General features: G+C 60.1%; 1 protein-coding gene and 1 long non-coding RNA gene across 3 annotated transcripts; one reads left to right on the top strand and one right to left on the bottom strand.

The window, feature by feature from the left end:
• Window positions 1-283: 283 nt before the first annotated feature.
• Window positions 284-3,438, bottom strand: LOC144370781 (uncharacterized). The gene is made up of 2 exons (XR_013430719.1): window positions 2,851-3,438; window positions 284-1,175 (listed from the first exon to the last, which is right to left on the bottom strand). It is a non-coding gene; the product is annotated as an uncharacterized LOC144370781 (long non-coding RNA).
• A 112-nt stretch (window positions 3,439-3,550) lies between these two features.
• On the top strand, window positions 3,551-12,637 carry Bcam (basal cell adhesion molecule (Lutheran blood group)). 2 transcript variants are annotated; one of them, XM_078031911.1, is made up of 16 exons: window positions 3,567-3,707; window positions 3,992-4,114; window positions 5,467-5,588; window positions 6,027-6,255; window positions 6,339-6,409; window positions 6,604-6,700; window positions 6,785-6,967; window positions 7,407-7,543; window positions 7,869-8,025; window positions 10,040-10,158; window positions 10,253-10,394; window positions 10,551-10,687; window positions 10,855-10,999; window positions 11,079-11,223; window positions 12,010-12,121; window positions 12,199-12,637. In XM_078031911.1, exons 3-16 carry the CDS (start codon window positions 5,523-5,525, stop codon window positions 12,202-12,204), a joined length of 1,746 nt encoding a protein of 581 aa, XP_077888037.1. In that variant the 5' UTR covers window positions 3,567-3,707; window positions 3,992-4,114; window positions 5,467-5,522; the 3' UTR covers window positions 12,205-12,637. The 2 variants fall into 2 exon arrangements, with proteins under 2 accessions (XP_077888036.1, XP_077888037.1); XM_078031910.1 differs by lacking the exon at window positions 3,992-4,114 and having other exon boundaries at window positions 3,551-3,707.
• The last annotated feature ends 1,359 nt before the right edge of the window (window positions 12,638-13,996 follow it).

Here is a 13,996-nt window from a genome sequence, read left to right as displayed (position 1 = left end):
GAGGGGGCTCCCGGAAACAATCTCCCATGGATAGCCAAGGACTGCTGTATACAGTCACATGGCACATCACCTAAGTATCTCTCAGTCGACCACGGACCACAACTGCAACAGTGGTCCCATAAGATCACATGGCCCAGTGACGTCATAGCCATCTTGGGCTGTGCGAGGCCACTGTGATGTTCAGCCGGTGGCAAAATTGCCTGACAACGCCTTTCTCGGAACATACCCCGGTTGTTAAGTGACGCACGCCTGTGTCTATACACATGAGCTCGAGAGGACAGAATTGGAAAATGATTTAATTCAGTGCACAATGTTTATTCATCCCATGCCAAGCACTGTCCTAGGCACTGCGGCGAAGCAGGGCAGGTCCCTTTGCTCTTGGAGTTTAGAGTCTGTGCCAAGCAATAAAAAATAAACACACTGGATCTGGCAGCAATAAACGCTATGGAGGAAAAAGCGTGGTAAGAGAAGGGAGATCAGGAGGGGCCTCGAGATGGGATGGTCAAGCAGAACCTTAACGATGATGACTGGGGGGTCACGGGAGATTGGAAGCCAGTGGAAGCTGCTCAGGCGAGGACTGGCCCAGCAGAGGGGAGAGCAGATGCTGGGGCGGAAGCTGGTGTGTCAGAGGAACGGCATGGCAGCAGGGACCAATGTGACAAGAGTGGAACTGCATGGGAAGTGGGTGGTAGGTGGGATCAGGGAGGTGCCAGGGTCTTGTAAGCCACAGATAGAACTTTGGTTTTTACTGTGAGACAGAAGCCAAGGTTGACACAAGCAGATTCTTTTTTTTTTTTTTTTTTTTTTTTTAAAGAGAGAGTGAGAGAGAGAGGGGGACAGAGAGAGAGAGAGAGAGAGAATTTTAACATTTATTTATTTTTTCTTAGTTCTTGGCGGACACAACATCTTTGTTGGTATGTGGTGCTGCTGAGGATTGAACCCGGGCCGCACGCATGCTAGGCGAGCGTGCTACCGCTTGAGCCACATCCCCAGCCCCCACAAGCAGATTCTTAACAAGATCCCTGTGGCTGTCTAGTGAGACTAAATTGTAGATGACAGGCAGTTGACGTTAACAATAGCAGTTCCTGCAAGTCTGTGCTCGGCCAAAGCTGGGGTGTCTGACTTCTCTCTTTCTTACACATCTGGCCTCACCCAGCACCTCAGCAGGCTGGGTTCTTTTTTTTTTTTTTTTAAGAGAGAGAGAGAGAGAGAGAGAGAGAATTTTTTAATATTTATTTTTTAGTTTTTGGCGGACACAACATCTTTGTATGTGGTGCTGAGGATCCAACCCGGGCCGCACGCATGCCAGGCAAACGCGCTACCGCTTGAGCCACATCCCCAGCCCAGGATGGGTTCTTGAAGGTGGAGAGCAGGTGGCTGACGAGGGCACCTACCCAGGTCCTGCCCAGGTAAGCAGGTCCACAAGCCAGGGACAGAAGAGCCAGAGGGAGTTGCTGTCTGGGGTCCCAGGATGTAAGCTTGTCCTAGGGAGCCCTTGGGGCTGTCTTGGAATGTGACTGTGTCCATGTAGGGTGTCCTGCGATGACCAGTCTGGGTGGAATTTGCATGTAAGCCTGTGGACCTCTGAGTTTGCACCTTGCAAACCTTCCCTGAGTACCTGTTTTGGGTCTGGGTAGGGGACACAACGGTAACCCAGAGAGCCCTGACCCTCACAGGGTTCATGGTCCAGTGGGAGAGACAGACCCAATACAGATAGGGGTATGTGTTCCTAAGTCCCTTCGTGGTCGATGGTCACTCGGCTACCTTGTCGTGGGGGGTAGAGACGCGGAATCAACACACAGACTCTGGGAGCTGGTGAGAGAACTGGCTGGAGACCCCCCTCAAGTCGTCGTCCAGTAGCTCAGTTTCTTTTTGGAATGCACACAACTGTTATAGGGTTCGAGTGGGGCATGCCCATCAATCATACATAAGCAAGACAATATCCATTGGCCAATCATCTTCTGCGTACGAAACCGCACCGTGAGGAAACTCTAAATATTGCTGTCATGGTGGAAAGCAATCTGGAAGGGTCTTTGGCCCTTACTGAGTCAGGGGTTTCATGCCCTGAAGTCCCTTTGCCCAGTAGTTTGGCAACGCTGACCACAAGTGCTGAGTATGTGGTTCCATCCCGCCCTGCAGCCCCTCCTGTCAGGCCTGAGCAAACGTGGACATTTCAAGCACTTCTGAGCTGCTCCTAGCTGCTAGCTTGCTAGCTGCACCTGAAAGTTATTCCAACAGACAGGGACTACCCAGAGTGCACAGGGCTGAGGTGGGGGTCCCAGGGGACTGAGGAGGATGGGGGAGCCTGAAGGAGGACTTCCTGGAGGAGGGGATAGTGATGCTAATACCCAAAGGTCACCTTTCCTAGTGTAACAATGGCTCTCCTGTATGACTAATGGATTAAAAAAAGTAGCTTTGACCAGTCTGGCCAATAATTCCCAGGCTGACTTGTTACTGAGCCCTCCCTCTGGTCAAATAGGCAAAGCCAGGGACCCAGGGGGAGGTTTACAGTCTGTGTCACCTGATTGTGACATGGAGGTCCAGGGGCAGAAAACTCCATTCTTACCAGTGAATGATCTGAGACCTGAGGAACCTCTCCCAACATGACCAGTGGCCCCACATTCTGCCTAAGGTCCTAGACTAGCTTCTCCCAGACACACAGTGCCACCCCCCTTCCCCTAGCCCCAACCAGCACCCTAGGGGTTTTGTTCCAGTCTGATTTGGGCAGTGAGAAGTCCTGAGGGTCTGATCTGTGACCTCCCTCAGTCAGACTTTAACGCTCCCTTGCAACCAAGGCTGGGCTGTTCCGCCCTCCCCAGGTGCCCCAGCCTCCTCCCCTCCTCCACTCACCTGCCCCGCCAGCAGGATTCTCCTCCCCTCCCCCAAGGTGGGGAGGGAATGAAGGGGAGAGAAGAAGCAGGAAGGGGGGTGACATTCCTGGGATTCCCTGGATGGGGAGAAGAGAGGGCGGGCCTTCCAGGGCAGAGAGAGGGAGCGAGCCCCGGGCCCCTCGGTCGCATCCTTACAGAGGCCTGGGCGGAACTGAGATTGAAGACCATTCGAGATAAGAGATTAAACTGGTCAGTTCCAAGCCACTGACCGGTCACGTGAGTGGCGCCGCCACAGGGAAGGACATCACAGGGCAGACTGGGAGCAGTTGCTCTGGGACACTGGTAATGCTGGGGGCCACTAGCTACACTGGGAGAGGCCACTGCTGGCCACTCGGTGTAAAATCCACGACGCAAGCCCAGGCTACTTGCCATAGTGGAAATGAGTCTCAAGGCCCCGGGTAGAATGAAGGGGAGAGGGTCCGCGATTGTCCGCTGAGATGCCAGTTCGGGACATCCACTGGCCAGACTGGTTGGTCAGGGTCCCCCCGCCGCAGGCGCTGCTCCGCAGAAGCGGGACAGCCGGGGGCTTGGGGCGAGGACGACGGAGCCCCGGCCCGCGGCGCTCTGGCGGGTCCGCGCGGGGCGGTGGGAGGTCCACCCGGGCAGTGGGAGGTCCTGGCGCTGCGCCCAGGTTGGCGAGGGGCGTGGCCTGGGCGGGACCGGGGCGGGGCCTCTGTGCCAGCCCCGCAGCGGCCGAGCCCCAGCCCGGCTCAGTCGCCGCCGCCGCTGCGAACATGGAGCCCCCGGACGCCCGCGCCACCGCGCGCCCGGCCCCGCGCCTGCTGTGGCTCGCGCTGCTGCTGGCGGCGCACCCAGGTACGGCTCCCGCGGAGAGCAGGGCGGCACTGGGGGCGGCCCCCGGGGACGCAGGAAAGCGAGGGGAAGGGCCCCTCGCTCGCCCCAGGAAGCAAAATCTGGGGATCCCCCGGAGGAGGGACAAGGTGGCGTGGGGAAGTGCCCCTCCTAGCGAGAGACTGGGACAGTCAGGCAGGAAAGTTGGGGAAGAGACCACCTGAGAAGTGAGACCCTACCCAAGTCGGGACCCTGGAATCTGGGCTGTATCCTCTAGAATCTGAGCCCTTCGGCTCCTGTTCCCTCAGACCCAAGAGTCCAAGCGCCTGGTGGCCAAGGTGGCTTTCCCCATGACACAGAAGACCAAAACCCCAGAGCTGTCCCCTCAAAGATTCTCAAGTTTCGAGAGATATAGGCACCCCTATGAAAAGGTAGGGACCCTATGCCTAAACCAGTGATTCATACAATTTGAGGATGTCCCCAGCCTAAATTCAGAGTCCCAGTTCAATAAAGAATGGGCCTCCCTTGGAAAGGGCCAGAGTACCAGCCCTGGGCAGTGAACAGTGGAACAAAGTGTGTCCGAGTGACAGATCCCCTTCCTGGGGCCCCAGATAAATCCATACACCTGCAAGGTGGAGGGAGGGCAGAGGACCCTGAGGCTGGGGACAAGGGAACAGGCATATGAAAGAGATGGAGAAGAGAGAGAGGGCATCTCTGCCTACCCTGGCTGTCTGCTGCTCAGACCCACCCCGCGCACCAGCCTGGCCCCTGTTCACTCCCTGGGGGAAACTGGGGCCAGAAGTGGGGGCCTGGATTGGTACAAGCATGGTAAATACTGGGTCCCCAGGGGTAGGCCTGGGCCAGGCTGGGCGGGGAGCGGTAGAGAAGTTCTAAGAACTGAGGGCGGTGCCAGGATGCCAGCCCAGAGGGTCAGGAGCGCATGGAGTTCCCGCAGGAATTGTTCTATCTGCCAGGACCTGATGGGAGTTGGGACCCAGCCTCCTACGCCCCCAGGCCCCTCTCCCTAGGACCTGAGTCCAGGTCCCCTTCTCCCTCTGGACCCCAAATCCTGGCCTGCCCCTCTCCTGTGCTGAGGTGACTCACCTTACCCTCTTCACTGCTCTATTAAAGAGACAGGGGGGCCAAGGGGCGGGTAGGGGGCTCTGGCGCCAGGCTGGGCAGGTCTCAGCCAGCCTGTCCCTCCCACATTCCTGAAACCTGCCCAGCCCTGTCCCCCCTCACCACCCCCACACACCCATCCCTGCCTCAGCCCTCAGTTCCGGCCCTCAGCAGCAGCCCACACCCCAGCCCCCCACGCATGAGAGAGCAGAAGGGCCCAGGAGCTCAGAGATGGAGTCTGAGGGAGAGCAGGGAAAGGCAGGGCCAGGGGCTGAGCAGGAGACCCGGGGGTGAGAGGTGCCTGTGGAGAGCCGGCGTCCCTGCCCAGGGTGCTGGAGGCAGGGGAGGAGCCGGGCCTGGCCCTGCCCTTGAGGGGCATTTGCTCTAGTGAAGAAGCCAAGAGAGATGAAGTGTAATCCCAGGGACACTGAGCAAAGGGGGGGGGCGGGGGGCTTTAGTTCTGCAGGTGAAGGGAGACAGGGCAAGAAATGCTCACGGGGCCTGAGGCTGGGAGACACAGACCCTGAGGGAGGAGGCTGGGCCTGGGCCCCTGGGTCTGAGGGAGGAGGCTGGGTCTGAGGGAGGAGGCTGGGCCTGGACCCTGGGTCCTGTCTGGAAGGGGTTCTGTAGGTGGCCGTGGGAGAGCTTGACTGCTGTCCTGCAGGTTCCCAGGCCAAGGTGCATGTGTCTGTGCCTCCGCTGGTGGAGGTGGTGCAAGGAATGCAGGTCACCCTGAACTGTACCCTCCTGGAGAACCCTGACCATTTTGTGCTGGAATGGTTCCTTGTGAGTGTTTGGCTGGGGGTCTGGGGACCAGGCTGGGGAGCAGGAGGGACAGGGAAGCAGAATCCAGAGGGCTTTGAAAGGGCCGTCCATCTGTGTTTCCACTTTACAGATGGGAACTTGGGGCTTGGCCAGAGGAGAGGGGAAAGGCCTCTCCAAGGTCCTGGACAGGGCTGAGGATAGAGGGAGTCCTTCAGAACGCTGGCTTTCGGGAGAGGGACCGCATGGGGACAGACACTGAGAAAGCCGGAGCCTGGAGAGAAGGAGAGGAATTGAGAACTGAGGGCAGCAGGGTGGAGACGGGGAGGAGAGACCGGCACAGAGGTGGGGGAGAGGCCAGGATGGCAGCAGGAGGAAGAGACAGACCCAGGAGGTGGCAGGAAGACAGGAAGGGTGACAGTGAGATTCGGTGGCCAGAGCTGAGACATCCCCCACACACAGACTGACCGCTCCGGTACCCGCCACCGCCTGGCCTCTGTTGAGCAGCAGGGCTCCCAGCTCCAAGGCACAGTGCATGACTTCCGGGGCCGCAGCCCCCCGTACAAGCTGGACTCCCATGGGGGCCTGGAGCTGCTCCAGGCCCAGGTGGGCGACGAGCGGGACTATGTGTGCGTGGTGAGAGCTGGGGCTTCGGGCACCACTGAGGCCACCGCAAAGCTCCGCGTGTTCGGTGAGTGTCCCCAGGCACCCCAAGAGGGGCCAGGCAGGCGAGGATCCGGGGAAGGCCTCCTGACATGAACATGTTCCCCACAGCAATACCAGAGACCACTGAGGTGATCCCCAACCGAGGGACGCTGTCCGTGATGGAAGACTTTGCCCAAGAGGTACCTGGGGACAACCCTGATGCCAGGGTCCTGGGGGGGGGGCTCTGGACTGCTTAGTCTGAGCAGCAGGGGACAGGGCTCTGGGGAGAGGGAGCCCAGACTCCTGCATCTAATGGGGAGAGATGGAGGGAAGAGGGGACCCAGACTTCAGGGTCCTGGCCCAAAGCCCAGGGCCACGCCCATGTCTGCCTCAGATTGCCACCTGCAACAGCCGGAATGGGAACCCAGTCCCCCGGATCACGTGGTATAGAAACGGGCAGCTCCTGGACGTGCCCATGGAGGTGAATTCTGGTGAGCAGCACAGGGACCCAGAGAGCCCCAGGTGGGAGTGGCCAGGCCAGGAGGCTGGCTGAGCGCCCCCTCCCTCATTCCTAGAGGGCTACATGACCAGCCGGACAGTCCGCGAGGCCTCGGGCCTGCAGTCCCTCACCAGCACCCTCTACCTGCGGCCAAGCAAGGCGGACCGGGAGGCCAGCTTCCACTGTGCTGCGCACTACAGCCTGCCCTTGGGTAACCAGGGCCGCCTGGACAGCAGCCCCTTCCACCTCACCCTGCACTGTGAGTCCCCGTGGTCCCCAGCCCTGACCTGGGATCCACACCACACGGAGGCCCAACCCTCCACGCTCCCCTCTGCTCACCCCACCTCCTGTTGACGCGTGAGAGGTGTCGGCTGCTGACCTCTGGCCTCTGACCTCAGATGGTAACTCAGGCCCCATCCTGATCTCTGCTAGCTCCTCAAACCCCGTGGCATGCTCCACCCTCTCACAAACTGAACAGGGTCCCCACATGACATCAGGCCCTAAATGTCACCCGCATCCACCTTTGATCCTTCACCCGTACCCTCAGCTCATCAACCTCTGACCTCTGGTGCCCACTCTCAGAAGATGAACTGACCCTTGAAACAAAGGATCCCTAACCTGGGGCCAAGGCTGACGTCTCTGTCTTCCTCTGACATTGACCCTCATCATGACTCCTGTCTGCCCTGCCCTGCCCCCAGATCCCACGGAGAATGTGCGGTTCTGGGTGGGCAGCCCGTCCACCACAGAGGGCTGGGTACGCGAGGGCGACTCTATCCAGCTGCTCTGCCAGGGGGACGGCAGCCCCAGCCCGGAGTACACGTTCTTCCGCCTTCAGGTGACCCATCCCATAGTCCCTTTGGGTTCGTGGCCCCGATCTCTGCAATTACTAACCTGCACTAACTTTCTTTTCTTTTTCTTTCTCCCTTTTTCTTTTACTCTTTCTTATTTTTTTCTTTCTTTCTTTTTTATTTGTGGCTCCGGGGCTGGCGCCCAGGGCCTGTGCATGCTAGGCAAGCGCTCTGCTGAGCCATACCCCAGACCCCAACCTGTCATTGGGACTTGAGTGCCTCTGGGCTTAGCAAAGCTCCTGAGACGGTGACCCCTGACCCCACCGGACCAGGGTGGCCCCTGAGCCTGGTTCCTCCTCTCTGGCCACCCAGGACAAGCAGGAGAAAATGCTGACCATAAACCTGGAGGGCAACTTGACCCTGGTGGGGGTGAATCGGAGCCAGAGCGGGACCTACGGCTGCAGAGTAGAAGATTACGATGCCGCTGACGACGTCCAGCTCACCAAGATCCTGGAGCTGCGAGTGGCCTGTGAGAGAGCGCCCCGGGGAGCGGGAAGGGGCCAGGGGGAGCAGGAGGGGGCCCCGGGGAGCGGGAGGGGGCCCTGCATCCGCAGCCCAGCATTTGCTCTGCTCCCCTTGCTCTGTCTTGCTGGGGTGTCTGCTCTGTTCCTCTCCCTGGGCCCCTGCCTGCCTCCTCCAGTGTACCTGCACCAGCTGCCGGAGAGCTCCTTCCAGAGCACACACCTGATCCCCCGGCCCCACACTTAGTACCTGTCACGGCTCCTCAGGACCCAGGGGAGAGAGCTTAGCTCTCAAGGCCCACCTGGCCAGCTTCGCTATCCGCTGAGCCTTCTCCCCTTCAAGGCTCTCTCCCCACCCCACCTGAGCGAGTCCCCATCCTGTCTCCCACGGACTTCCAACCGGTCTCTTACATCTGGGTCTCTAAGACGCCTGCGCAGTTAACTTTACAAGCAAAGCTCAGCTTGCCTTAGCATCCCTCCCTGCGGTCTGCCCTGCAGTAGGTACTGGGGACACATCTGTGAGCCAGACAAACCAGTCTCCAGCCACCGTGGTAGGGAAGAGGGACGTTAAATGCTAAATGAGACCCTTCCACTAGCACCGGTGTCATCTATGTGCCATGACACTGATAAGATCCAAGAACTGGCCCGGAGGAGCGGGGACTGTTTTAGATGGGAAAGTTTGCTGTCACCTGATAGTGACACGGGGGTCCAGGGGCAGAAGGTTCCAGGGAGTCCCTGGGGACCCACCTCTGTTAGGAGTCAGGAGCTGGAGGAAGCAAGATTGGGCAGGGGACAAGATGTGGCCCTTGTCTACAGAAGGCCTTGGTTGGACCCACAGGAACCTGGGATGCCAGGGCGGTCCCTCACAGTTGTCCCTAGTGGGAATAAGTGGGCTGGACCTTTCCAGTGTGCTGCCCGGGGAAGGGGGCATGACCTTGGACCAGGGGCTCCCTGCAGCTGAGGCAGTTCCCAGAGAGGGCTGACAGCTGAGGGCTGGCAGCTGCTCTCCTCAGCAGCTGGGAGAACAAATCCTTCAGTGCTGTGAGGAGATCTGTGTGTCCTCAACAGGGGGCCGGGAGGCCTCTGTGAGAAGGGGACACGCGAGTAAGAAACTGAAGAGTGAAAGCAGACACACAAAGATCTAGATGAGATACACTGTGGGCAGAGTGAGTGGGTGCAAAGGCCCTGAGGCAGGGCAGGACTTGGTGTCCTCGAGAAAGCCAGTAAGAGGCAGGGTGGCTGGAACTTAGCGGGCAAGAGAGGACAGTGGGGGATGGGCAACAAGGTGGGCCAGGGCTAGACCAGGCAGGAACTCGTGGGCAGCATCAAGGAGTTTGGCCATAACGCCAAGGGTAGCAGGGAGCCAGATTTGAAGCAGAGGGGAGATGGAACCAGTATGCACTTGGTCTGTGGAGGGTTCACTGAATAGGGCAGGGAGGGTTAGGGTTAGGGTTCCCAAGACAGGTGCACCCAAGGATTAGCGCTAGAAGGAAGTAGAAGGATTCAGCTGGGGCGGGGGGGGGGGGCAGAACAAATAGAGTCTTAAAGAAATGATGGGTGTTGGGAGAGAGGGAGGATGGAGGGCTGGGTGTCCCTCAGGGGTGGTCTAGGTGGCCAGCTGCCCTGGCACAGGCCTGTAATCCCAGCCACTTGGGAGGCTGAGGCAGGAGGATCACAAGTTCAAGGCCAGAGTGGACAACTTACTGAGACCTCCCCCAAAATAAAAAGGGACGGGAATGTGACTCAGTGGTAAAGCATCTTCAGTACAAAAAAAAAAAAAAAAAAGGTTGGAAAGTCCCGGGGCACCTCTCTCCCAAGGTCGTCCATTAACCTTGGGCTCAGATGTCCCCTCTGGAGGAAAGTGGCAGAGCTTGGCATATATTCCTAAATGTGGCCCAAGGGCCTGGGACTGAATCAGGTCTTCTCTGCTGGCGATTGTCCATCAGTGTCCACCCCGGCAGCCCTGGAGAGCCCTAGAGTGGGCGAGGGCTGGGGGAGGTGACATGCTGTCCCCTTCTCCAGACCTAGACCCCCTGGATCTCAGCACCGGGGAGGAGTTCTCCGTGCTCCTCAACAGCAGCCGAACCACAGTGAACTGCTCCGCCCGAGGCCTGCCCGCCCCCACCCTGCGCTGGACCAAGGTGGGAAGGAAAGGGGCCTCCGGCCTCCGCCCGCACCCCTGGCCTCCACCCGCCCTTCGTCATGGCTCTGCCTGGCTTTCTCCTCTCCTCCCAGGACTCAGTGCCCCTGGGGGACGGCCCCACACTCTCTCTCAGCCCTGTCACCTTCGACTCCGCTGGCACCTACGTGTGCGAGGCCTCCATGTCCACCGTCCCCTTCCTCAGCCGCGTCCGAAGCTTCAAGCTGCTGGTCCAAGGTTTGGGGCGGGAGTCAGCTCGGGTGGGGAAGACGGCCCAGGGGACCGGCGGGGTGGTCTGGCCTCGTGTCTTCCCGTCCCTGTCCCCTCTCCCCTTCCTCTCCCTTCCCACGTGTGCCTCCCACTGTCTTTTTTCTGGTCGCCACCCACCTACAGGGTCGCCCGAGCTAAGGGCAGAGGAGATGGAGCCCAAGGCAGAGGGCGGCTGGACGGAGGGGGACGAAATCAGGCTGACCTGCTCGGCCCGGGGCCACCCGGAGCCTGAACTCACCTGGAGTCAGCTGGGTGGCCGTGTAAGGGACTGTCCTCTGCACCTGCACCTCCCTCACTAAGCCCCGCGGGAGACCCTGACCTTCACGGATCCGCCTCCCGTCCCCAGCTTCTGGGGGGTTGGACACCCTCACCTCTGCCCTCAGCCCTGCCCTTGGTCCCTGGGCCGGCCTGACCCGAGCCTCCACAGCCTGCAGAGCCAGTCCTCGGAGGGCAGGGCTGGGTGAGCAGCTCCCTGACCCTGAAGGTGACCAGTGCCCTGGGACGCGAGGGCGTCGCCTGTGAGGCCTCCAACCCCCACGGGAGGGTCAGCCACGTCTTCCACTTTGGCACAGGTGAGCAGCCCTGGGGGAGGGGAGCCGGGAAGGGGGCACGAGCCCCGACTGAGCCCCTCGGCCCTCCCTCTCCCTGCAGTGGCCCCCCAGACGGCCCAGGCCGGAGTGGCCGTCATGGCCGTGGCCGTCAGCGTGGGCCTCCTGCTCCTCGTGGTGGCCGTCTTCTACTGCATGAGACGCAAGGGGCGCCCTGGCTGCTGCCGGCAGAGAGAGAAAGGGTCCCCGTGAGTGTCTTAGGACCCCAGCCGTCCCTCCACGCCCAGCCCACAGCCACCAGGCCACGCCCTCTGCCCAGCCCCCTCCACCCACAGCCCAGTTCACCACCAGCCAAGCCACGCTGCCCCAGCCCACCTCCTCCCCCACGGCTGCCTCGCCAACTTCAGCCCACCCAGACCTGTCCCCAAGTCCCTCCCAGCACTCCCACCCCCGCTGCTGCAGCCCGTGTCCCCATCACTTCATCCTCCCCTCCCCATCCCCACCCCAACGCCAACGCGGCCCTGACCCCTTCCCAATGCCAGCTCTCCAGTGTCAGCCCGTGGCCACTCAGAACGTCCCTACGGCTCAGGAGGCTGAGGCAGGAGGACCTCAGTTCAAAGCCAGCCCCAGCAACTTAGCCTTAAGCAACTCAGCGAGACCCTGTCTCTGTATAAAATATAAAAAAGGCTGGGGACGTGGCTTAGTGGTTAAGCGCCCCTCAGGGGTCAGCCCCTGATGTCAATTAAAAAAAAAGAACTTCCTCAGGCCCTAACCCCAGCCCGTTGCCACCCCAGACCGACTCCCCTCTACGCTCATCTCGACCCCTGGCCTAGGGCACCTCAGCCCCAACCCAGAGCCGCTCCAGACCCCTCACAAAGGGGCCCCACCAGATCTGCCCACCCCTGGGCCATCCCTCCAGCCCCACCCCACACTCCAGCCCTCTGCCCACCACATCCCTAACCCAGTACTAGCCCAGCCCAGCCCAGGTCCTTCCCCCACATGACCACTTCCCCGTGGGGCCCCTCTCCCTACAGGCCACCTGGGGAGCCAGAGCTGAGCCACTCAGGGTCCCAGCGGCCAGAGCAGAAGGGCCTTCTCGTGGGCGGTGGAGGAGCCAGGGGTGGCAGCGGGGGCTTTGGAGACGAGGTGAGTGAGGGCCTGGGCCCCCTGGTGACAGGGACCTGCGGACAGAGCACAGGCTGAGCGCCCCACTTTCTCCACAGTGCTGAGCCCAAAGACCTCCTCAGGCTGTCACTGGACAGAGCTGCGGGCATCGGAGCCCTGCTCACCCGCCCCCTCTTCCTTCTCTCGGGCCCTCCCTTCCTTCCTCTGCCTGCTGGGCAGAGACCCACGTGGCCAGCGGCCTTCAGCCTCTGGGAGGGAGGGGGGCCGGGGGTGGCTGGGAGGGGGCCTTCCTCCAGGGATGGTGACTCTCCCAGGCCCCAGAATAGCTCCTGGACCCAAGCCCAGGGCCCTGCCTGGGACAAGGCACCGAGGGTCGCCGGCCCGGGCTATTTTTACCTCCTGCCTCTCTTGCTGGTTCCCCCCACCTGACGTCCTGCTGCATAGTCTGACACTGGAGCCCCTGTCTGCCCTCACCCCCAGCCCACCACCTGTGGACACTGGAGTCTGGAATAAAGGCTATCTGACATGGCGACACCATCCTGTGGTCAGATCTGCCTCTGGCGGTCAGGGAAGGGAAGCAGAGTGCAGGTGATCCCCCTCCCAGCTGCCTCGCCCTGTCCACTTCCTTTTGAGACCTCAGGAGAGGCTGATGTCATGGAGAGAGAGGAGAGAGAGGGCTCACGGAGGCGGCTCAGCCGGGGAAGGTGGAAGAGAGATGCTGGGGTCCTCCCCCAAGGACAGGGAGTGACCGGTGCCTGCTTGGGAATGGGGTGCTGTCCCCTTAAGGAAAAATTCCAGTCTCTGGCCAGAGCCCCCCAGGGAATTAAGGCCGGGAGGGGACAAGAGCTCTCCCAGAAGCAGAGTTGATGGAATTAGGGACGGAGCCGCCTCCTGGGGGGGGGGTCATGGCTCCTGCAGCAGGATTCCCTGGGGAAGAAGGGAGGCCGCGCTCTGATGTGGATGACCGGCCTGGGCTGGCCAGGACAGACTCTGAGGCCCAGGAAGAGGGATGTGAGGAAGGATGGAAAGACTCAGGGTGGGTAGGAGGGAGGGGTGGGCAGGGCTCAAGAGATTAAAAGAGAGGAGGCAGATTTGGGGAGAGACAGAGTCAGAGACAGAAAAAGTAAAAAAGAAAACTTGGGTTCAGAGAGAGGGTTACAGCAAGAGAGGGAAAGAGAAAATGTTGAAAGAGGAGCTCAGAAGCATTTGGGAGGCAGGCACCAGTGACCTTGGCTGGGTGAATCCACCTCTGAGCCTTGATTCTTGGGCATCACACGGAGACGAGTCCCACTTTGGCCCCTAGAGGGCAGCCGTGAGGAGTCAGCCCCATGCAAACCAGCGACTGTGCTAGATCAGCCCGAGGTGAGGGATGAGGGTGCCTCTCCTCCCGGATGCCCCCCAAGCCTTCCTGGTCTCACTCTCCTCCCACAGTTTGCTTCTTCCACCAAGTGAGATCTGGCACCAAGGGAAATTGGTGACAGTAGTCTCCTGTAGGTGACCAGGCAGTCTGCAGAGACCCAGAGTGGAAGAGCTCAGATAAAGGCACTCCTATCTCGGAGGACTTATTGAATTCATTTAAAACAAAGGTGCTCGGGGTGCAGTGGCACACACCTGTAATCCCAGTCGCTGAGGAGGCTGAGGCAGGAGGATCGCAAGTTTATCTAGTACCCGCCTGCCTCCCCCCAAAAAACAGCAAACACACAGAGGATCAGAGGGTGGAAAGGAGAATTTAGTGAACTGAACAAGGAATGTGTTGAGGACAAAGCTGGGCACAGGATACTTGTGCAGTAACGTTAGCTATTACTCCAATGCAAGGAAGAATGGAGGGACCCAGAGAAAAGCCAAAAAGTTTCCTTTATTCTCGGGATAGGACCAGGTGTGGAAAGATGCCACTCT

This window comes from Ictidomys tridecemlineatus, chromosome 15 (assembly GCF_052094955.1).
Source record: "Ictidomys tridecemlineatus isolate mIctTri1 chromosome 15, mIctTri1.hap1, whole genome shotgun sequence".
Classification (NCBI taxonomy): domain Eukaryota; kingdom Metazoa; phylum Chordata; class Mammalia; order Rodentia; family Sciuridae; genus Ictidomys; species Ictidomys tridecemlineatus.
The sequence above is the reverse complement of the archived record's forward strand: the minus strand, read 5'-3'. Positions and strand labels throughout refer to the sequence as shown.